The sequence below is a fragment of the Miniopterus schreibersii genome (genome assembly GCF_964146895.1).
Source record: "Miniopterus schreibersii genome assembly, chromosome: 6".
Taxonomy (NCBI): domain Eukaryota; kingdom Metazoa; phylum Chordata; class Mammalia; order Chiroptera; family Miniopteridae; genus Miniopterus; species Miniopterus schreibersii.
The window spans coordinates 90,615,059-90,639,098 of NC_138107.1; the positions used below are offsets into that span (position 1 = coordinate 90,615,059).

Below are 24,040 nucleotides of genomic sequence, written 5' to 3' on the forward strand. Positions count from 1 at the left end.
AAAACTCCACATGAAACAGATCTGGGGGTTGGGGTCAGTAAAGGGGAAATACTTTCATAGCTGGAGGTCTTGTACACAAAGCCACTCATAACCTCCTTAGACAACCCGCTGTCACTCACTTGAGAGGTAGCCCCAAAAACCAGAGCTTGAGTTCACTCTCACAGCTTCCACGAACCACCCCTTCTGTGTTCACAGCTTCCGGGTTCCCAGAGAGAACATTCATTCCCCTGGTCCAAGAGGATACATTCCAGGGCCCCCAGTGGATGCCTGGAACCACGGGTAGTGCCAGTCCCTGTATCACCATCTTCCTTCCATCCATACATGTCTGTGGTAAAGTTCAATTTATAAGTTAGGCACAGTAAGAGACTAACAGTAACTAATCATAAAGTAGAATAATTATAACTATATGCTACAATAAAAGTTTTGTGAATGTGCTCTCTGTGTGTGTCTGTCTCTGTCTCTCTCTCTGTTGCTTTGTCTCTGTCTCTCTGTCTCTGTATCTCTCTGTCTCTGTATATCTTTCTGTCTCTATCTCTTTCTCTGTCTCTCTCCATCTTTGTCTGTCTGTCTCTTTCTCTGTCACTCTTTCGGCAAAGTCTCGGGTATGAAACAAGCACAAGGTGGTTTTTATTGAAGAACATTCTGCTTTAACTTTACTGCATTCTGCGTAGAAGGGGTCCATTGCCATCAGGGTCCCTTTGAGGAGCAGAACTCAGTCTTGCGAGTGACACAGATATGGGGGGCACCGGGGAGCAGAGCCTGTGGCACCATCTGAACCCTGAGCCCTGGCCCTGCCTGGTCCTCATGTTGTGGGCCTGGCCTCGCCCTGGGCAGCGGTCACTCGGCTGCAAACAGCTGGAGTCTGCCATCCAGGGTGGCTGTAACGAGCTGTGAAGGAAAACAGACGCGTGAGCTCGTGGCTGCCTCTCCTTCCCTGGGAAGCTCTGAGAGGAAGGAGCCACCGGGAGCATTTCCTTGTTTGCAATTTTCTACAACACAGAACAAAATGCCTAAGGACAGTCTCCACAGGCACTCAGATCTGACTGACCCAGGCTGCATCCTTCCCTCCGATGCTGTCAGAGCCTCCATCAGAGCCTCTCCCCACAGCCCAGGTCTGCAGGCTCCGGCTGGCCAGGGCCTGGGGGACACGTGACAGCACGTGGGCTCCCAGGGTCACCAGCGCCAGGGCCTCCTGTGGGTTCACGGCCTCCTCAACGGTCCTGTCCACCCTGCTGGCCTCCCTGTCCTCCCACCTCCTTATGGGCCAGCTGAGCAAAACACCTCCGGGTCCATCACCCCTCAGGTCAGTGAGTCAACAGGATAAAGGTGGGGGCACAGGCCTTAGAGGGCCCCAGGGCCAGACGTCAGGACTAGGGCTTGACATGAGGACGGGGGTGAGGACAGGGGGGTTGGTGAGGACAGGAGAGTGAGGACTGTGGGGGTGAAGCTGGGCCGGGGGGGGGGGTGAGGACTGTGGGGGAGGGGAAGGGCTGTGGGGGGAGGTCTGTGGGGGAGGGGGAGGACTGGGGGGACAGGGCAAGGACTGGCTTAGGGGCAGGGGGAGGACAGGTCCGTTGCAGGACCATAAAGGAAGCAGCCCCTGCTCTGTGCCTCCTCAGAGACACAGGTGTCTGATGCTAACCGGCCTCTGACCTCAGCCAGGAGCACAAGGGCTCTGTGTGCATCTACCCAAAACCTTAGTGAGCGGAGATGTGGCCAAGAGCCTGGAGGGGGCTGGAGACCAAACTGTGCCCAGGGCCAGATGATGCAGAACCAGCATCACTAAAGGCAGCCCACGTGGGACTCTGGCCCTGCTGGGGGTGGGGGTTTATAGTGCTCTGTCCTTAACTAGGCTTCTCAGCAGCACCCAGATGTGGGGTCTGAGCAGGGAGTCCAGGCTCACTGCAGAGTCTGAGGGGGGCTCGAGCTGCGTATCTACCATATTGGTAGTGAGGCAGACAGATCAGTATTGATCTAGACACAGACACAGACACACATATAGACATGGACACGGATGCACATACAGATAGATACATTGATGTAGGTACAGGTATAAACGTAGCAGAGCTGTGCTTATTGCAAGTCCCAAAGTAACTTCACACTCACGGCCATGTCAAAGTTGTTTTAAGAATGCTCTTTACTTGCCTGCATCAGAGACAATGATGCTAAACCACACACACCCAGGACTTTAAGAGTGGGGTGTATCTGTCCTATGTCACCCCATCTGCAGACCCTGCTGCCAATCTCCTACCAGTGACATCTCAGGACATCAAAGCCCTTTCTCAGAACAGGTCTTAGAACATAAAATATTCAGAGAGCTGTTTCCAGCTCCTGAACCACTGAGAAAAGGGCAGAGCAACAGTCGTGAGGATAAACACATTCACTCTTATTCACGAGTTTCGTTTGGGTTTGTCCAGGAACCTGACCTTTTCATATCAGAGCTTCACTGACATGAACGGAATCCCGGCGGCATGTTCCCGGGTGTCTGTCTGCAACAGTGGAGACAGGAAGAGGCAGCAGGACTAGCCACTGTCATGGAAAACAGGGCCACAGGGAGATGTGAGGGGGCTTTAAGAGAGACTGTTTTATAAAGACACAGGACATGAACCAAGTCCCTTAGGAGCCAGGTGAGGAAACACAAGCCGGACGGGGGAGGGAAACGCTCCCGACTCCGCGGGGAAGGGCTGCTGTGAGCATCCGGAGGGCGTGACTGATTCTCCTGTGAGAGGCAGGGCCCCGCATGGACTGGCCTAGTGGGAAGGCATTTCATCACATGGTTACTGGGTGCCAGGGGAGCTAGGGAACAGAATGGATCTGGGAGTCAGAAGCCGGAGCCATAGGCTGAGCTGCCACAGGACACTGTTGTCAGCACCTGTGATGTATGCTTTCCTCCACTTCCTTCTCTTTAGAAACCATGTGTTTCTAATTCTCTGGTCCACATGGTCAGAAAAAAACAAAACACATAAAACAAACAGCAACAAAACCTTAGATCACTAGGCCGCTGGGTGTCAGCTCTGGCTTCCTCTCCGCTTCAGTTTCAAAACCTGACCCAAGTGAGGCAAAGTGCTTGGCCTCTAGATGCTCCTGTGATACCCACGTGGGTGGAAGTTTCCCAGAAAAACAGCAAGACCAAAAGACAAACTGTGAGGAAGAGAAATGGTTCCCTTCCTAAAATAAAATGAGGATGTCCCATTAGAGTGAACGTTTGACTAAAGCAGGGATATTTAGTTCACTGTTGCAGACTACAGACTCCAGGGTAGTTATTAATGAAAATACTAACAATTCCGATGCTTTTGCAGGACCCGTTATTAGATGTATAGCTTAGTGACAAGAAAATAAGGGAGGAAAAGAGATGGAAAACCAGAGCATAAGTTTATGGAGTCACACTCGGTCTGCCTTCAGTAATTCTCTGGTTTCTGTTTTTAAAAAGGGAAGGGAGTGGCTTTAACGGCCATAACAACACAGAGGACAAGATTGGGTCCCATGAGGAAGGGAGTGGGCCTGAGGAACCCGCAGAGAGCCAGAGGGTCCATGTGTTTAAGCCCAGATGAGCCAAGGACATCTTAGCTTGAGGCACTGAAATCACCTCCAAAATCCCTTAGGAGAGTTTCCGCTTTAACTCATGGTGTGTGATACAAGGGTGTGCAAGCCAAGTAACCAACAACCACAAGAAACATGGTCTCAGCTGGTAATGTTCCTGGAACAACTGGCAGAGTGGGCCTCAGACAGTGGAGCCATCACATACAGTCTTGAGATTGATGTGCTGAAAATGATTAGAGACATAACAGAAGAATTAGGGGATATAATAAAGAACTGGTAGACTAAAGAGAACCAAAGTGAAACAAGAAACAAGAGTAGAGTCACTCAACATAAACATTCAGTTGACCAGTTAATGGCGGATTAAAAATAGCTGGAGAGAGAATCAGTGAACTGGAAAACGAACATGACAAAATCACCCAGAACTCAGAGCTGAAAGGATGGAAAAAGTGAGGAGAGGTTAAATGACAAAGTCCGACAGAGATTTAACAGTTCTAGGAGGAGAGACAGTGAGAATGGAGAAGAGGAAGCATTTGAAGGAATGAAGCTAGAATTACCCAGAATTAGGGAAACATCAAATTGTCTTTGAGGGAGAAAACGGGCTCTGGGAAAGACGAACAGTAACGAACTGACACTTAGATTTACAGCAAGTATCCAGAATAGGATATGTACATTCTTGCTCAGGTGGTGAGCTTTATTCTGAATCTCCACCTCATTGGACTGGGTTCCAGGTAAATACAGGTGAATAAATATCACCATCAGTTATTGGCCATTAACTCTGTCATGGAGTCCTTCATTGAAAATGTCTTTAATTTTGAGGAAAATAAAACTCACCATGGACCACAAGCTAGTCTCCTACAATTTACCCTTCTTCCTTTACATTCACATAATTAAATCATCAGATATGTGCTGCCTAAAGAGAAATAGGTTTTTTTTCCATATCAAGATCCTTTCTTCCTAAACATTATCTTGTGGTGCCATATTTAATATGTATTAAGCCCCCAAATATGCACTGGTCTGAATTCTCTATTATGTTCCTCTGACTGTATTTTAGTTCTTGAATCAATATCACACTCTGTTTTTATGTCTATGATTTTGAAGTATTTCTTATCTAACAGAGAAATTATAAAGTTAAATTAGCCTTCTACAAATCTTTTTTTCCCCAATATATTTTTTTTGGAAAAAGTTTATTGAGCCTTACTGGAATTTTTGAGCTTGCAATACATTTATAATCAGTGAAGAATCATCCTGATAACACCGAGCTGTGACGTAAGTTATGAAAGACACGGCTTACTATTCAGACCCTCTTATGGGCAGCTTATCAGAGTTTTAAAATTTTCCCCATAGTTTTGTGTTTCTCAGTTAATCTAGACACTTTCAAGTCTTATTTGCTACTATGAAAGAAATGTTATTTTTGTTTTTAGTTACTTACTTACTACTGGTGTATTGATTGTTGTAACTAGATTTTACCTTCCAGTTAAACGAATCAAATCATCTGCAAATAATGAGAGTTTTGTCCCTTCCCAGCAATAAGCAAAGCTAGGCCATAACCATCTCTGTAATAAAATCCTGTTCTTCCTGCATGGATATGGCCTAAGACTCTGTGTTTTTGGTGTGTCCTCTGGTTGTCACCAGAGTCGTTCTCATGACTAACCTTTTGCAGGAGCTGCTCCCACACAGTGACCAGGTTGAAGATAAAGGGAAGCCGGTGTCCTAACACTTTAAGTCCCTGAATATGAGGCATTTTGCATTTCCTTTAATCAAATCCTTTGTAATTTCCCAGTATCTGCTTCTGTGGATACGTGGTCACTCACTCAGGCCACGTGATTTCAGAGGTGAAGTAACCTTGGAGAGAAGTCCAGCTGTTTCACATCCTGACTCACAGTGAGGTGAGATGCTGAGCGGGTCTGTGAGACCCAGAGCTGGACAAGGACCCATGTCCCCATCTCTGGCCTGAACTCTCATGAAAACTTCTGGTTACCAGGCTGCCTGCGTCCCCTCCACAGCAGAAACCCTCAGCAGGACCCCACACTCACAGGCAGAAGGAAAAGAGTTACTTTGGATTGAAAGCCTGAAACTGGATCATATGCGAAAACGTCTGCTCTGTGGGCCAACGTGGCAGAGGCAGCTGGAGAGCGCCACGTGTCTGTGGGCCAACGTGGCAGAGGTGGCTGGAGCACACCACATGTCCATGGGCCAATGTGACAGAGGCAGCTGGAGCATGCCATGTGCCCATCTCTGCCTGGGGGTCGCTGCTCTGTCTGCAGGGTTCAGAGATGAAACGCTGTGACGATGGTTACGAGCTTCCTTGGGGTCCTGGACTTTTTCACTTCAGATCAGGTCGCTGTGCCCCCGCTCGGCCCACCATCTTGGCCCTCAGGCCCCCTGACCCCTTGACCCCCGGAGGACAGCTGGCTGTGCCCAGCCCTCTCCTGCTCACTCACTCAGAGTTTCCGGGCTGGGCCTGAGCGGCAGCGTCTGAAATTCCTCCAGATGGTCCCAGTGTGCAGCCAAGCTGAGAGCTGCGGAGATTTAAATTCTATAATTTCATTACTCCTCAAAGGTCCCTAATCCAGGATAAATATTTCCACTTGGCTTAGAGTTGCTGAATCCAACATGTGGAAATGTTTTGTGGTCGTCCTCTGGCTTCTCCCACCAGTGGTTCCAGTAACTCAACGTCACACACTTGGTCCTAGCGGCGTTTCTGTCGACATGGACAGGCGGGTGACTCAAGAGTCAAGCTAGGGACCCAGGATGTACTGAGCCAGGGACCCAGGATGTGTTGAGAGAAGGACCCAGGCCCTGCTGAGCCAGGCACCCAGGAGGTGCTCCCACTGGGACGTCCATGTGTAGGAGTGGAGGATGGGTCCTGGGCACATGTCCCATCAGAATACAAACAGCTGTGTCCTCTGTGTCGAGGGAGTGTAGCTTCAAGTGTGGCTGCTGCTGGGTCTGCCCATGACCCCTGAACAGGCAGCTCTGAATGCAGGGAGCAGGGGTTTCACGCACATCAGCTTTGGGGGCTCCAGGATGAGCTCCATGGGTGACAGTAGTCGAGTACACCATGAAATGCTGAGCTCAGTGGCAGACAGCAGGCAGGTGTGTGGGGACACCAGGCTGGCTAGGCTTGGACTCCGAGCTCCTGCAGCTGCTTCTGCCCAAGAAGGCAGGAATCGCAGACCTGCTGGCTGCTGTAGTGGTGGGGGAAACACCACCAGCTCTGTGACTGACCTGCTGAGGGTGGCAAAGACCTGACTGACCGCTGTCTCCACGCCGCTCTCTCCCACGTGCCCTGCGCACCCACATTCCTTAGTCCCTGGAGAACCTGAGCAGCGGGTTGGGCTGCCCGGCGTCCGACCCAGCTCAGATGGCAGACAGAGCCTGGAAGTCACCTGAGGCATGAGTGGTGCCTGTCCCCACTCAGTGAAGAGCCAGGATGTTTCCTCCAAAGAATGAAGCCTCGTCACCTCCAACCGCCTGGAATGTCACCTGTGCTGATGGGCCACGCCCAGCTCCTGAACCCTGACAGCTTCTCCAACCATCCACCTGCCACTAACTGTCTATAGAAAAAGAAGCTCCATCTGCATGAAGCAACGTGGGCTGCGCTCACAACACAGGCAGGACGCTGGGATGCTCCTACCACTAGACAGGGGGCACGTGGGACTGGGAATGCATGTCCTCACCCACGCCGGTGCTGACGCCCCAGTCCCCGCTGTCCTGCAGGCCACTCCTGCACATCCACCTCCCGTCCACCCACACACACGGGAGACAAAGAGTGTTAACTCAGGTAGTGGCTTGATGCACAGCTTTTCTGGCCATCACTGAGGGACACCTGCTCCCAACACAGCAGAGGTGACCTCCGCATGCCGGGTACTGCCCCACAGGGGATAAAACATCTGTGCCACCAATCTGACCATCAGGCAAAACACAAGGAGAGAAAAGGTACTGCTGAAGGGAAGTTAAAATGTTGCAGCCCAAACAAGAAAACACGGTGAACTCCGACAACTGGTAGTCAAAACGCACAGGTCCAGATGACAGACCTCTTCCCAGGACAGAATGACAGACTGGATTCTCCTATTGGGTGTGGATAGCGTAGGGTCTGACCTGATCCTGTCCTGTGGTCACTGCGGATGGACACAGGTAAGAACAGGATAGCAGCATCTGAGGGCATCTGAAGGGAAGCCCCAGGAAACCTAACCACCTCCCTGCCTGGTAGAAAGAGGCTGGGGATAACCAGAGGGTCGCATGGACGGCCGATCTCTCTCTGCTCAAGGTCAGCTGACACCACCTTCACTCCATCTGCCTTACCTCCCCCCACTGCCACGTAAAGTCAGACATTCATGGGTTCCACGGATTCTGTGTGGACGTCCGTGGGGCCGTGATCCTGCCCATTCTTGGGGAGGAGTTAAAAAGAGGTAAGTCAGGTCCAAGTCTATCTTCTATAGGCCAAAAAAAAAAAAGACTTCAGCAGGTCCCCCTGAAATACCAGTGGCCAGTTCCACACAGTCTGCCTCCACAAACGAAGGCTGGGTTATCGTCGCCCGTCCTCAGCTTCCTTAGGACACATGGGTGGATCCTGGGATGTCCGGCCGGCAAGAGGCCTCCAGCCTGGAGACAGAACGCAAGCTCAGACGCAGGAGACCGACCCCCAAGGTTGCTCAGCGGACAGGGTCCCTGACCAGGGGCTGCACATTCCGCAGCTGTGAAGGAAGCTCCGAAGGCCGTCCAGCCAGCAGCCACAATGAAACTTCATGGAAAACACAAATTCAGATCCGGGCTGTGAAGCACTGGGTCCCAGGATGGACGGACCCTCTGGTCACTTAGACAATCCTCACCGCTGGGGACAGATGGTAGCCTCACCCGCGCAGGGTAAACAATTCCAGGAAGAAACACGAGTTACGGGTTCGGGGAACAGGATTCTCTTTCTAGGCTTCTGAGCCTCCCTGACATCTCCTCCAGCGGGCGCTTGCTTTGTTTCATGCTCTTTCTTGGAAGGAAGATGAGAACGTTCAGTTGGTGCCTCTGGGACTTCTCAGCACTTGTGGTTGCTCACATTTTTAATTTCTGCTGTAATTTCCTGGGCCTGCCCAGTATTCCCACAGCCACATGGAGTGAAAGATTCTCAGTTACACTCTGGTCTTTAAACACCCTCTTCCCGTTACTTTAAACCCGTATCAATCGAGCAAACTCAAGGTTTCAGCCAAAAGCGATAAAATTAGAAGCCAAACAATCTATTCTAATTATGTCCCTGGTGTAGCCGCTGAGCTCTGATGCAATTAAAAGAACAGCTTCCTAATAAAAGAGACAGAATTTGGTTTGAAATGTGAGTAATGGGGTAAAGTTTGCTAGATACAGAGGTATCAGGGGTGAAACTTATTTTAAACACATCAAAAACCAGATGGGTTACTGAGTGGACAGATGGAAGGTGGCTGGAGGGAAGGTGGCCGGACAGCTTTGTGAGAAAGCACCTGTGGTCAGTGGTAGAATCTAAATGATGGAAATTAACTGTTTATTACAAAGATTTTTCCGCTTTGCTGTGTATCAGGATGTTTCATGATGCTGATATGTCTCAGGTGGTTTCCTGTAACCCACTGTTTACATCCTTTCAAGGCTTCTATGAAAATAAACTATTTTAGGCTTTTTTCTCCTGCTTTTTGTGGAATCTGACATGGATCTCACATGAGACCCTTCAAGAGAGACAGTGCTAATGGCTTTCATGCCACCTGTGGGTTAGCGAGTGGTGCCGTTTTCCATTTGACAATGACCACGGCACCACCAGCAACTCTCCCTCTGGCTCTGAGTATGGATCATATAAAACCTCATCAGCCTGAGCTTCATCCTTACGTTATTGTGGAGTGTTCCCGGCAAGCGCCAATCGGTTAAAAATCACCTAATTGTCCAATCTAGTTCTGTTCATGAGGTCTCTCTAGAGAGGGAGAGAGAAACAGAGACAGAGAGAAACACAGAGAAAGAGACATAAAGAGAAAGACAGAGAGACAGACAGAGACAGACAGACACACAGACACACACACACACAGGAGTCAGTGCTGTGACTTCCTTGGCAGGCCCTGCCCTGCCCACTGCCACCTGTATGACACCATCCATCTCCACCTGCTGGGGTGACAGCTGTCCATGCCCAAGTGCACAGGTGGGTACACACACCACCGCCACAGGGTATGCAGTGTGTCCCCCCTTCTGTCCATGGGAACCAGGGCTCAGGTGACCTGAGTATCGTGTCCACGGTTAACGTGTGGCTGGTAGAGCTAGGGATGAAACTCAGGCAGCCTGAGGACACTGCCTACCCCGGTGAAGCCCCGACCACTGTTAGAAATGCAGGGTCTCTGGCTCACCCCCCACCTGTTGGATCTGCAGCCTCACAGGCTCCCAGGTATTTGGAAGGCATACTGCAGGTGAGAAAGTGAGGCAGGTCCCATCCCCTTGGCCACTGGCAGTGGTCAGAATCATCCAGGTGGCTGATTAAATACGGATCGATGTGCCCTCCAACCTTTGCTGCAGTGGACTGGGGGGAGGGCCCAGAACCTGCATCCTAACAGCCAGGACCCCCTCTGAGAAGCACAGCACACGGCCCTGTTGCTCCCCACGCCCCTCACCCCTCACTCCATACCCCTTGCCGACCCTGCCAGCTGTAGGGCAGACACAAGCTCCAGGACTAACTCCATGGCAACACTGCATTTACTCGTCCGCATGCAGCTGCATGACTTCCCCGAGCTCAGAAAGAAATGCAGCAGCTGCAGCAGCTGCCCTTGGGGGACTGCCGGGCACCAATTTTCCTGGTTCCATGTTAACCATGCTTCCCCTCTGATAGGACAGATGTGGCGCGTGGTGAAGTCGTTCGGAACTTCCAGGAGCCAATAATCAGCGTACACGGGATAATCGTAAAATACTTCATCTCGCACAACAAATGCCGAGCACCTGTGGATGCTGATCCACTCTTGTGCCCACAGAACTGGAAGGACCAAAAGAAAAGCCAGGGGTCTCGTGCTGCCTGTCAGTAGAGTGAGCACTTTCCCAAATGTCAGGATTTATCATCTCTAAACCGTGCCTCCGAGTCATCACTGCCCAGTCTCCAAGGAAAACAAAACACTGCGCCCAGCAAGCAAGTCTGATGGAATAAGGGAAGGTCATGATTCCAGGATTAAAGAGAGCAGCAGAGGGCAGAGATCCACAGACGCATTTTAAAAGGGCGAAACGTAGCTGCTATAGGTGAAACAGGTGAAAATATAGCTGCTACAGGCTGGCTGTACACCTGCAGTCACCGTCTTCAAAGTGTGATTCCCACATGTCCCAGCGCCTGTGCAGCTGACCGCTGAGGTCAGCGTGCTCTCCAGGACCGTGGGCAAGTCCTCTACAGCTACTGAGAAAGGAGACAGACAGCACCTCGGGGTCACTTTCCGACTCCCGTATCTGCTCACCTGCATTGGTTAGGAACAGAATGAAACTCTTTACTGAGGTTCATGGACTTTATAATATATTACTACGTAGCATGTTCACTCTGCATTTGATTGTGTCTATGTAAGGATCAGGGTTGAATTCAAACAACACTGTTGACATTCTAATGGTATAAAATAACATCTGACTGAACATTACTTAAATCATTGAGGATTTTTAAAAGAAAATTAAAATATTATGAGTTCTGAAAATGCTATTCTTTTCATTTCAGGTTCAATTTTCCACATTCTACTCCGGGTCTGTGACTTGTTTCCTTAACAGACTTGGTTAAGAGTCAGACAAGCACAGTTCGGACACGACGCTAAATCACTAGATAAATGACCTCGTGAGGTCAAGCAGGCGCTGGCTACGTCCAGTCGCTATCCCCTGGGGCCAGGTTCCACCTGAGGCACTAGCTTCTGTTGCACTCCAACAATCAAACGTGGGGGGAGAGCAGAGGCAAAAAGTCAAGATTTCAAATCTTACTCATAATCTGAACCCTAGATGGCAAAAGATTGAGTTTTAAAATCTAACAAGTCTGTAAAATGGGAGTATAATCATGGGCCACAACAGAACTTCAGGTTGTTTTCTGTTCAGCCACTTTATTCCAGAGGAAGCCAAAATTAGTACAGCAGAGAATGTGTAGCGACAGCCACGGAGACCATCGTGTGCCGCGGCTCTCAGGGCCACACACAAGCAAGGTTCCAAGTGTGAAACTTACACCTGTTCAGAGGCTGCAGACACGAGCATTTCAACACCGGGAGGCAACCAGACAGCTGTTTATTCTTCCCCCTTAGATACTAGAGATAATGGCTTGAATCACGTCTGATTTTATATTGAGAAACTCATGTTCAATATCTCAAAACAGAACGTAGAAATGTAGCACCTGGCTGGTGGGCCTGACGGAGTCTCTTCATCTGAAAACAAAATGTGTGAACAGACAGGGAAGAGACAATGTAGAAAACTAAGAAACAAGGGCACCAAACTGTGGGCAACATCACCACCAACCCCAACGGAAATGGAACCAGATTAAGAAAATACACTCCATGAAATCAAGAATAAGAGAAAAAATATAAAAAGGTGTTTCAACTATTGACGGTTGCATTACGAGCTGCCCCAAAACTTAGTAGTTTAAAATAATAACCACTTTCTTGCATTTCAGGATTGTGGGTCAGGAACTGGGCAAGTCCAGTTAGTTAGGTGACTGGGGCTGCCAACTGTATACACACAAAATAAAAGATGGACATGGACCCTCACTCACATCTATGGAAATATTGATGCAAAACAGACCACAGGCCTAAATGTGTGAGCTGAGACTACAAAATTCTTGAAAGAAAACACAGGTAAATCTTTGTAACTCCGTAACTTTGGCAAATGAATCTGATATGACACCTAAACCACAAGCATCCAAAAATATTGGTACATTGAACTTGATCAAAATTAAAACTTTTGTGTTAAAAAAATACTATAAAGGAAGTGAAGACCACCCACAGACTGGGAGAAAATAGTTCAGTTACATATCTGGTAAGTGTTTGGTACTCACAATACACAAAAATCTATTAAAATTGAACAACGTCAAGTAACCCAGTTTTAAACAGGACAAAGAATCTGAATAGAATGTCTCCACAATTGGGATTTCTCCAGAGAAGTCACGGAGATACACAGACGGCCAGCAGACATAAATGTGCTCCCACCACTCACCTTAGGGAAATGCTGATCTAAGCCCTGAGAAACCACTTTACACCCCAGAATGGCTACAATAAAAAACAGAGAACTACACATGTTGGCAAATATGTGGGGACAGTGGGACCTTACACGTTACGAGAGGGATTTAAAACAACGCAGCCACATAGGAAAGTCTGGCAGCTCCTCAAACAAAAATAGAATCACCTCGTGGCTCAGAAGCCCACTCCAAGGTATGTACACAAGAGAACTGAGGAGATGTTTAGACAAAAACTTGTCCATGACTCTTTACAGCACCACTGTTCAGTGTAGCCAGAAAGTGGAGACCACCCCAAAGTCCACCAACAGGTGGGGAAACAAAGTATGTTCTAGCCACGCGATGAGGTATTTTCAGCCATAAGTAGGATACGAGCTACCACACGGATGAAACTCGAAACACTGTTCTAAACGACAGAGGCCAAGCCCAGAAGGACATGTAAGATCCCACTGACGTGAACTGTTCAGAAAAGGCAAATCCAGAGACAGAGGTAAGTTGATGTTAGCCAGGGGCTGGGGCCCTGGCCTGGGTCTGACGGCTGACAAGCACAGGTCTCTCTGGGGGTGGCACGCCTGGGACCGGGTAGTGATGGTGGCACAATATATAAATATGCTCAAACCAACTGCACCACACTGTTAAAAATGGTGAATTTTATGTCACATAAACTATGTTTCAATAAAAATATCTAATAAAATGTGTTCTGAAACATCTGCAGATGAAACACCGGCTGAGGCTTGCTTCCGTGTGACCTGAGGAAAGGGCCGGAGGAGATGCGGAGAGGACAAGGCTGATGCCCGAGCACGCTGGTGACAGGAACGCCGGGCTCATGAGGTTGTCCGCCCTACTTTTAGACATATTTGGAATTTTGCATAATATAATTACTTTTGAAAGAATAGGCAAATTTTATAAAAAGGGCTGTGGAGAAGAAGCTGTTACAAAGCTACATAATAAAAACCGGTGGACTCTGTTGGAAAATGTTAAGCAGCAGACCCAAGAATAGCACGAGGGACCTCGAGTTGCAGATTAGTGAGAAAAGTGGTTAGTAGTCGGGGCTCCTGCCAGCCCTTTGGGAGAAAAGTAAGTGGGTGGAGCCTCACCTGGTACCACACGTACAGATGAAATGCACAAAGGTTATGTTTAAATAAAACTAAAAATACTTAAGAACTATGTAAATATAAAACAAAACTAGGAAACCATCAATGAACATATCATCTTAGGGGAAAGTTTTCCTAAATCTAATAATAAAAATGGATCTTAGATTTTTTTTAAATATCACAAACGCAAAAATTATTGCTAACATATGGAAAGAGGTTGATACCTAAATTTTTAAAAAGTGTCTCCATGAGAAAAGTAACTTAAAGGGTGAATAAAATAACTCACTAAAAATGAGACACAAATGAGATACCGAGGGGAGTCCTCTCGCTGTCCACAACCTGAGGCCATGCGCTGTAGCAGCCCCTCCTCGTGAGCTGCAGAGGCAGAAATGAGGAGATTCCCCGAGATCTGAAACGAAGTCGCCTCCCTCCAGGCCCGTCCAGCCTGGGCATAGACCTGTGTTCTGCGTAACAAATGTTTTAAAATAATAATTTTTACTGTTTGATGTAGACACACTGCTTTCTCAAACTCTATTAGGAGGTAAATAAGTTGACCCAAACTAGTTAGAGAAAACGTGGCAATATTTATCAAAAGCTGTCAAGAAGTGAGGACACTAACTGGGCGATTACATTCCTAAAAATTATTCTACAGAATAACCACAGGAGTATGAAGACATATTTACAGGGTGCTCATCACAGCAGTACATGTACTGGCCATGCTAGAAGCTACCTGATCGCAACAATAAAATGTTCATTAGATAAATTACGGTGCGTGATACCAATCCCATTAGGTGAAAAACCAGACTAAAACCAGTACCTGCAACAGGTTGTTTTGCTATGCGTGTGTGTGTGTCTATCACATCTGCACCCACACACACGTGGAAAAACCTGCATGTTTGTACACAGACGTGCTACAGGGGTGGCCTCCGTGTGCGGGAAGCTTGTGGCCAGAACGGCTGTTTCTCCCCTTTAGTTTTTTCACTGTGTCATGTTCACGTATATTTTCTACTTTCCAGAATGGTCTATATTGCTTCTTTAAAAAGTGAGAAAGCATCCAGAGATAATATCATCTCTGAAGTTAAAACATAATTCCACCAGTATATTATTTTTGTGTATCTGCCTCTTAAATTCCCCTCAAATAACTGCATACTCTACAAATTGCTCTAAGATAAGAGATTTTTTTATTATGGCCAAACCATACTCGTTAAATCAGACTGTGATCCACTTTTTAATTCAGCTCCAGTTTCTGTTTTGGGGAACAGATGAAGTGGGCTTTGGGCCCGGGTCCCTGAGGTGAGTCACCATGTGAAGATGCCATTAGGTACCACAGGCAAACACAGCGAGTCTGTGTGGTTTTAATGGGGACGGCTTGTTACTGTGACTTCTCGTTGGTCGCACGCAGCTGTCCTCTGAACACTGCACACCCTTGAATAAAACACCAGTTGCCGTGTTTATAGCTCGCCGCCCGCCCAGCCTCGGGCAATGACTATAAAATGGAGTATGTGTGAGAGGAACTGTGTGTTGAGAACTAAAATGCTGCAACTTATTCAAACATGAATTTTTCAAGTTGGGCTTATAAATCACTTACAAAGAAATTGAGCAGAACTAAAATTACAGCCCAGCTGTCACATTCCTCTGATGTGACCACAGCGTGCTTGGGGCTGGAGGCCATGGCAGTGAGTGTTCACAGAGCCGAAAGCTTTGCCAGACCATGGGGAACAAACAGCTTCCACTGGCCAGATATTAGATCAACGGCCATTAAATATAATCCAAACCATCTCCCGTGGCCACAACTCAAAAGCTGCAGTACAAACAGTTGCAAATGTGTCACTGGCAATACAGGCGTCCTGTCACACAGGCTGGTCCACGTGCTGCCGTGGAAATCCCGTGGCCTCTCAACCAGGAGGACAGCCACAGCCCAAGGGCCTAGGTCAAACACTGCCCTCCCTGTCCCTCTTTCCAACCTGTTGTCTGTGCCAAGTTACAAACACCCCCATCTCTGTGAACTGCACCCGCCACAGGCTTGTGTGGGCTTCACGGCACATGCAGTCCTGTGGGTTTGAGGCAGGAAGTACGTGGCCTCAACTGTGTGAAGACAGCGCAGCTCTGGGCTCCGAGTCTGGGATTTCATCTGCCCACTGGCTCCCATGCGCAGGCGGGTGGGACCCAGCTCTGAAAGCCAGTCCAGTGCCACGGCCATGCCTCCCACCCTCCCTCATCCACAGTGCACGCCACCCCCTACCTGCTAGGGAGCAATGTTTTCCAGAACAGGATGACAGGTACCTGCATTTCATTTCTCCACTGGGGCTCATCCTTGCTGACTCCCCTGTGAACCAATGAAGAACATTCTCCCAGTACTGTCAGTGTCAACACAAGCACATGACAAACCTGTCCACACCTTAAAGTCCTCAGTTTTATAGCCATTGTCTCCAAACGTTCTCTTTTCTAACATGGATGTAAACAGAAAACACCCTATGTGCCCTCTAACTGTGAGGGAAGCAGCCCTACCCTGGTGGGTTCACGTAGCAGATACTTGTGTATGGCTTCCCTAACGGGTACCTGTGTGTTCTCTCACCATTAAGCACCTTTTGGGAAATTTCCACACGTTTAGGAAACCCCCACCTTACCAGTCTGCACCTCCAGGTGGGGGTGGACACTGTTCCCAGCGCCCCACCTATGGGGGTAGCTGACCCAGGCACAGGTGCCAGCACCTGCAGGAGACCTCATCTCAGGGGGAACACTGAGTAGCAGCAGGTCTTGTACACTGTGGCCCACTCTCTCACCGAGCCCAGCCAATTTCCTGTTTTTATTCATATTTCTTATTAAATGACGATTTAACACTATTGTCAACGCTTAGGCAGAACATCCAACATGTACGCTAATTATATTCACTTAAACTTTTGTTAACTTCAGTCATGTAAATGCAAAGCTTTATGTAATTTTTCATTTTGATGTGATAAGGTGCATGGGTGAGGTGGATGGGTAAACAGGTTATCCTTACTGAGCGCTAACTGAAATAAGAATTTTAAGTTCTGACTCCCGACAATGTCTCAGCTGAGGTCCCCAGGACCGGCAAACTTGAGGAATAGCCGCTTCGGCTGCAGTGGCGCCTCAAAGGGGAGTGAGCCCCGGACCTGTGTCACTATGAGGCCATCGGACTGTGACGTCAACTCGACCCGTATTCCTAGGCCCTGACAGTGTGTGCGGACAGCGTGCTGGACTGAGCTGCGAGGTCACCGGAGGTAGACTCACAGAGCAGACGCAGCTCCATAAACCAACCGGCTCATGAAGGAGCTTGGGGTGGAGCAGGAAACTCACTCAGAAGAAGGCGGGCCCCAGACTGGGCAGGCAGGGTCTTGAAGGCCTAGTAGTAACTAGGTGGGGAGAGGAAAGGAATGTTTCCCCAAAAGAAGAGGTAGGCTCTGCAAAGGCCCTGAGGTGAGGGGAGGCAGCACACAGACAGCACGGCAGCCACACCTGTGAGCAGTGGCCAGCGCACATGGATCTGAGAGGAGCAAACCCTTGTGATGAAAAGTGGTCCTGAGCACATCAAATGCGCAACCACCAAACCAGACACAACTGGCTTCTGCTTCAAAACCGGGCGTCTGCACCCCAGTGCCCACTAGCTCTCCAAGGCTGTTTTCCACGGAAAACGTCGGGCGTAATTTCAATAACATCAAATTCAAGAGCAAAAGACAAGGCATAAAAAGACAGGAAAAACTGCTCAAATAGATGTGGTAGTAAACATCTTTTCCCATCAACATAACTTTTAAGGACTAAGTTTAATCAAAATAGGTTTTGTCCCTTATTTTAGAATTTAAAATCCAAACCATGAGGATGAGAGTATCTGTTTTCCAAGTGCGCAGGTTGGCTTAACTTTGTGCTCTTCGAATGCACATGGGAAGGAATTTAAAGGAGTTTCCCATGCCAGCTGGAGCTGGGGGCAGACTGGAGGGAGGTTCGAAGGGGGAAGTCAGCGTCTCCTGAGCCCACAGGGGGGCTGGCCCAGAGCCCTGCTGCAGGAGCTGCAGGGGTGGGACTTCATTCAACCTTCCCAGCAGGAGGGCAGCGCACCCTAAACACTGCTGGGGCCTCTGCTGCACTTCACTCCCAGGGTCCACTGCTCTCCAACTGCTCCTGACACCAGGGCGACTAGCTCTGCCCCACCCCAGGAGATCTCAGTGGCCTCTACAAGCAAGGCCCAGATCTTGGACCAGACCCAAAGCAGCTGACAAAGGCCCACCTGCCTGGCCGGACTGTTGGCTGCATGGTCCCAGTGCAGACAGGACAGGGCAGGTGTCAGACACAGCCCAGGCGGTTACACACCTACTCACCTGTCTGCACCTCACAGGGAGGACCTGGCTGGAATCCACGGGTCCTGGGTGTGGTCCTGACCAGTCTCTTACAGTTTCCAGAACGTCACATCTCTCTGATGATCAGTGACGTTGAACATCTTCTCATGTGGTCTATTGGCCATTGGTATGTCCTCTTTGGAGGTGTCTACTCAGGTCTTTCACTCATTTTTTTAATCAGATTGTTTCTTTTGGAAACACAGGGAACAGTCAATAACCGGGTGACGGCTTACCATGGTGATCAAAGCACAGGGTATAGAAATGCTGAATCACCGTGGTACACCTGCAACCAACACAATACTGCACACCAACTATACTTTCATATAGAATGTTTTAAATAGGGTGAAAAGCCATTCTATTAGATGCTACACTCACTGCAGAAAAATCCACGGGAGTTGCTATATTTGGAGGAAATGAAGCCAGTTTTATTCAGCCTTGCTGAGCTGATCTCTCTCACCAAGTTTTGAAGACTGTGGGTCTGGGAGACAGATTGTCAAGTTGCTTAAATGGCACCGTATTTGTCCTGACATATTTTGCGAATCAGCAACTAAGAACTGGCAGAGAAACCCAGTGCTCCCTTCCCAGAGGCCTGGACTTTAAGGCCAATTCCTAAATGCAAAACCCATTTTGGGGTAAAATTTTATACCAAGATGAAACTTTACCCTCCATCAATCATCAGAGGACTGACTTAATATTAAGTCCTACATAATAGTCTAAATTAGAAACACCTAAGTAAATGGACACTATTCCAAATGAGAAAGAACACTGCCTGCCCTGGTGTACTATTCAACATTTCAAGGGTTAGTTAAGTTTCACTTACTCTAACCCCTCTACCAGACATTAAACATCTCTAATATATATTTACCAGCTCTCAGACTTGCTACCCACCATGTGCGACATGAAACTTTTCTGGGTGGAACCTGGCTTCACAGCAAGGATAAGCCACAGGACTGGGACATGACTGAAACAGAGCAGAGTCCCTGACAGCCTTGGGGCCACGTTTCTCATGCAGCAGGAGGGTTGCTTAGTGGGTCCCCAGAAGGAAGCAGCTCACTTTACTCAGAGACCTCACACCCCCTCTGACCAACGCAGCACAGGTAACAATCCCACACAGGGAAGACTGGCCACACCATCGCCCTCTAAGAACACAAGGGAGGTGCTGCAACGAGGTGGCAACTCGAGCGACAGATGCACAAGTCAGTTTCCCACAGAATAAAACGACTTGTGGTTCATTTTGATTTTTTAAAAATTACCACTCAATTTATAAAGAGTTCAAATTTTTAAAACCTCATTCCTTAAGCCTTTAATTCAACTTATTATCTTATTATATTTAGAAATCTAGTGAATTTTAGCAACTACATGCAAAGCAGCCTTTGATTTATGTTAAATCTACTCATAATGAACAAATTAGAAATCTCTTAGGCAATGAGTCAAGCTTACAACTTAAGTTACTTTAAAATTGTCAAGATTCATTTCAAATTTAGTATATTACATTTTCTTGAACACTTTAAATGACAAAAATTTTTAAAAATGCTCCCAAATTCTTAATTCTCAAAAATTTAATAAAGTAAACGTATAAATATGGTGAATCTCAAGTTTTCTCAGATGCTAAAGTGCTGCTAACAAGCTTGTGCAATGGTCTCATTTTTCTGAGACAGGGCCTCCCAAGTCTCAGTCAACTCATGTTTCAAATGAGAATCAAAATCCTTAAAACTTTACAAACACCTTAAATATTAATTACTCTCAGGTCATTCCTAAATCCATGAAACTGTATTAATACAGTGGGTTTAAGAGGTTTCATCTCTAAATTCTAACCACTAAAGAAACTTTTTCCGACCTGAAGTTAGCGTTACCATCCCAGGGAAGCTAGAATACACCCAACAGTTAGGCAAGCTGAGCCCGCTGTGTAACGAATGCCCTTGAGAGGGTTGCACCTCTGCGGTCCAGGTAATACCTTTTCCTAATTCTTCTGCCTTTTGGCAGCTAGAGTCTCCCTAGTCTTGGTTGGACTTTGGTTGCATTTAGCCCTCCAAAGGCAAATTAATGTCTTCCCAAGTTGCTCAAAAAAACACATTTGAGGTCATTCGTTCCATTGGGTAACTTTTGCTCATACGTAATGTTTTATGACCCTGTTGAACTTTACCACCTGACTGGATGCCATTTCCTTTCTCATCAACTTTTCCAGTCCGTCGGGGTCACAATGCACCCACATGGAGTCGGTTTATCTCCCGTGGCTTTTCCTGATTCTGTAATCAAAGTCTGGCCACAAGGAAACCAGAGGCAGCGTCCACAGAGACTCCTGGTGAGGGGCAGAGCCTTCCAAGCAAGTCAACGAGTAACAAGGGTAGTTAAACCTGAACTTTGAACAGGGACAAACACGAGAACTAAAACAGAAATGAAAAGCCGAAATCTCAGCACAGATGAGGCTCCGAACCACGGGACTCCCGGGGGACAGTGCAGATGGGAAGCTACGCATTCTCCTAACCACTTGCACTTCGGAATCTTCAACCGGGAGGCAAGACCACAGTGCACACTTGATACGTCACTGCCCAGAAATGTTTTTGGTAAATCAGAAAATTCTCTTTATGAGATGTGGGCTAGCTTATTCTCAGCTAATCTTTTTTTAACTTAAAAAAAGTTAGGAAATCTCTCTTCATAAGATAGAACATTTACAGCAGGAGCAGCATCTCCATGACAACCATGGTCAGAATAGGCAAGGCTGGGAAGAGAGACTCCCATCCTCGACTTTCTCACCTGTGCCCATCCTGCACAAGAGCATCTCGAGAGCAGCTTATCTGAACTGTGGGTATTAAGTAAATAGTGTAACCTGACTACTGAACTTATGAATCCAAACTGATACAATGGTCACAAATATCACAAACTTTTATTCAATTTAAAAACCAAGTAACATGTTTTCCAGATACGAACTTGGGTTATTTTTCTTGGCAGAGCTAAACCATGGCTCCCAAAGTAACATCACCTAATTAAAACAGATGGATTTAAGTTTCAGCCTCATATGCTTTAGTAAGTAAATTTTTCTAAAAGTTTGACAAGAGATGACTTGGGAAAGAATATTGGATATTTTAAAGTTCCTAGAGGGTAACAATATTGTCTTTGTGCTTCTATTTGTAAAATGGCCCCTAGGGACGAATTCTAATGGCCCTACTAAGATCAACGTTTCAATAATTAAAGTGAATGGCACTTGGTTCAACTCCTAACTCCAATGAATCAAATCACCAAACTACCAGCCTGGCAGGAAGAGAGACGTGCTCACATCCCTCACCTTCAGTATCCAGCTTTCACTCAAAAATTACAAAACACATCAAAGGGGGAGCAGCTGTCAAGACACAAGGCAGAACCTGAAATGTCCCAGATATTGGCACTGTCGGCCACAGAATTTAAAAATTACAGTACTGTTTTAAAGGCTCTGCTGTGCTTTATCAGAGGTTAGTCACTGGAAAGGAGCGAATCACGCAGCCCTAAAGCAAGTAGGAGAGCCCGGCCAGATGCCTCAGGGGTTGGGCGGCTTCCCCCAGACTGAGGGTCCGGGGTTCGATCTGGCCAAGGGCACGTTGCAGGCCCGACCCCCAGCTCCGGGGTGCGGGCGGGAGGCCGGAGGCGGCCCGGCGGCGTCTCTTCCGCATCATGTCTCCCCCGCCCCCCCCACTCTCTGAAAAGCAATGGGAAAATACCCTCAGGTGAGCATTAAAAATAAATAACTGGGAAAAGTCAAAGTTCTGTGCTTCAATCTAAGAAAAGCACTTACTGTGACTGCAAAGGGCAAAACACTGACTTTAAAATAAAAGCCAGGACAGCCAATAAACAAAACATCGGGTTCGTAAGGTAGTTACCAAAGGTAGGAACGAGCAATCTAACAACGAAAAAGCCTCAACGGCGACAGAGGTTTGCACAGCTTTTCCCAATTAAACGGCCAAGTGCTGGAAGCAGGTCCTCACCTCGCGACGCTGAAAGACGCTTCGTGCTGGGCTGGGCTCTGGGCTCGGACGGCTCACCGCGCACCTCGGAACCGCCCGCCGCGCCCGCCGCGCCCGCCGCAGCCCCGGCTCGGCTCCACCCACGGGCCTGCCCCCTCAGGCCCCACCCCTCAGGCCCCGCCCCCGCGCTGACCCTCAGGCCCCGCCCCCCGCGCTGACCCTCAGGCCCTGCCTCTCCTCTAGCCCTGACCCCTCTCAGGCCCTGACCTTCCTCAGGGCCTGCCCCTCGCGCTGACCCTCAGGCCCTGACCCCCCTCAGGCCCCGCCCCTCCCGCTGACCCTCAGGCCCTGACCCCCCTCAGGCCCCGCCCCCGCGCTGACCCTCAGGCCCTGCCTCTCCTCTAGCCCTGACCCCTCTCAGGCCCTGGCCTTCCTCAGGGCCCGCCCCTCGTGCTGACCCTCAGGCCCTGCCTCTCCTCTAGCCCTGACCCCTCTCAGGCCCTGGCCTTCCTCAGGGCCCGCCCCTCGTGCTGACCCTCAGGCCCTGACCCCCCTCAGGCCCCGCCCCTCGCGCTGACCCTCAGGCCCTGACACCCCTCAGGCCCTGCCCCTCCTCAGGCCCCGCCCCCGCGCTGACCCTCAGGCCCCGCCCCCGGCCCCGCCCCCCGCCTCGGGCAGGCGTCCTTCCTCTAAACCCAGCAGCTACGCGCCGCGGGGCCCACAGGACGCAGGCTCCGCCCCAGGCCTCGCGCAGTCGGCCCGTCGCTCGCCCGCCGGCCGGGACCCTCCTCGGCGCCTGGCACGAGGCTGCCCACGCTCCCGGGCCGTCTGCGCCGCGTCCGGTCCCTTCGTCTGTCCTCCTATGGTGTACACTCCTCCACACCGGGGCCCCTCTCTCCCAATTGTCTTCACGGGGGTTTTCAGTCCTTCCCACGCTCGTCCCCCGTGTGTCCTGCCCGCTGCCCGCTCGCAGGGCTCCCACGGCCCCGGCGGCCCGAGGGCGGCAACCTCGGGGCGGAGCGAGACCCTCGGGCCCTCCCCGCAGGGTTTCCGGGGGGCCCGCGCTCCCCGACGCCCGACTCCCCACAGCGGCGGGGCCCACGGGAGGCCGGTACCTGCGGGGCGGACGGGCGGAAGGCCGCCGCGGTGACCGTGTCCGTGTGTCCCGACAGCCGGCGGCAGAAGGTGCTGGAGCCCACGTCGTACAGGTAGGCCTGGGGGAGAGGGCGCGCTGGGGCGGCTGCTCGGACCCGCCCGCCGCCCGCGCACAGGACGGCGGGGGGCCCCGTGCTCCCCCCGGCGAGGCTCCCGCACGGGCAGGGCACCCAACCGCAGCCCCGCGGGCAAGGCCGAGCCCCAGGACGGCCACGTCGGGCCCGCCTCTCCACGTGCCCGCCCGCGGGCTCGGGGCCCCGGGAGCCCGCTCTGGGACGCGGCGAGGGGCTCGCTTCACCCCGCAAACCCCCGCGGCGGGGGGGGGCTCGGCCCCTCCGGACCGCACAGCCCCGCGCTCCACCCGGGAAGCCCCGTCTCTCACGGGGAGGCCCCGCCCCTGGCCCTGGTTGGTCCATCCAAATGAGAGTCCTGTTTCATTGGTCCAAAAAGCAGTGCCCTCATTGGTCAGAATGGAGTTGCTCCGATTGGTTGGTGAGGATGCTAATGAGGACAGCACTCGCGGCTCCGATTGGACGGGGAGAGCCTCGGTCCTATTGGCTGACGCAGCTCCGAGGGCTGCAGGCTGCTTTGGCTCAGCTCGGGCTCCAGCGGCCCGGCCCTTCTCGCTGGGAGGTTCCTCCTCGGGCTTCGCGGACCTCACTCGACGTCCCAAGTTAAGTGAAAAAATGATGTTTATTGCCCTTTCCGTAAACCTGAGAGAGAACTTGCCAGTAATCAGCTTGAGATTTGAGCAGTTCAGATATTTAGAATCTGTATATGACTTCATGAAATTAAAAA

General features: G+C 49.8%; 1 protein-coding gene across 1 annotated transcript in view; it reads right to left on the reverse strand.

The window, feature by feature from the left end:
* Window positions 1–734: 734 nt before the first annotated feature.
* Window positions 735–24,040, reverse strand: part of WDR27 (WD repeat domain 27) — a 56,844-nt gene continuing 33,538 nt past the window's right edge. The window contains exons 25-26 of the mRNA XM_081140182.1: window positions 23,203–23,301; window positions 735–888 (exon numbers count right to left, since the gene is read on the reverse strand). Coding sequence (XP_080996308.1) covers window positions 838–888; window positions 23,203–23,301 — 150 coding nt within the window. The 3' untranslated portion in view covers window positions 735–837. The remainder of the gene's footprint in view (window positions 889–23,202; window positions 23,302–24,040) is intronic.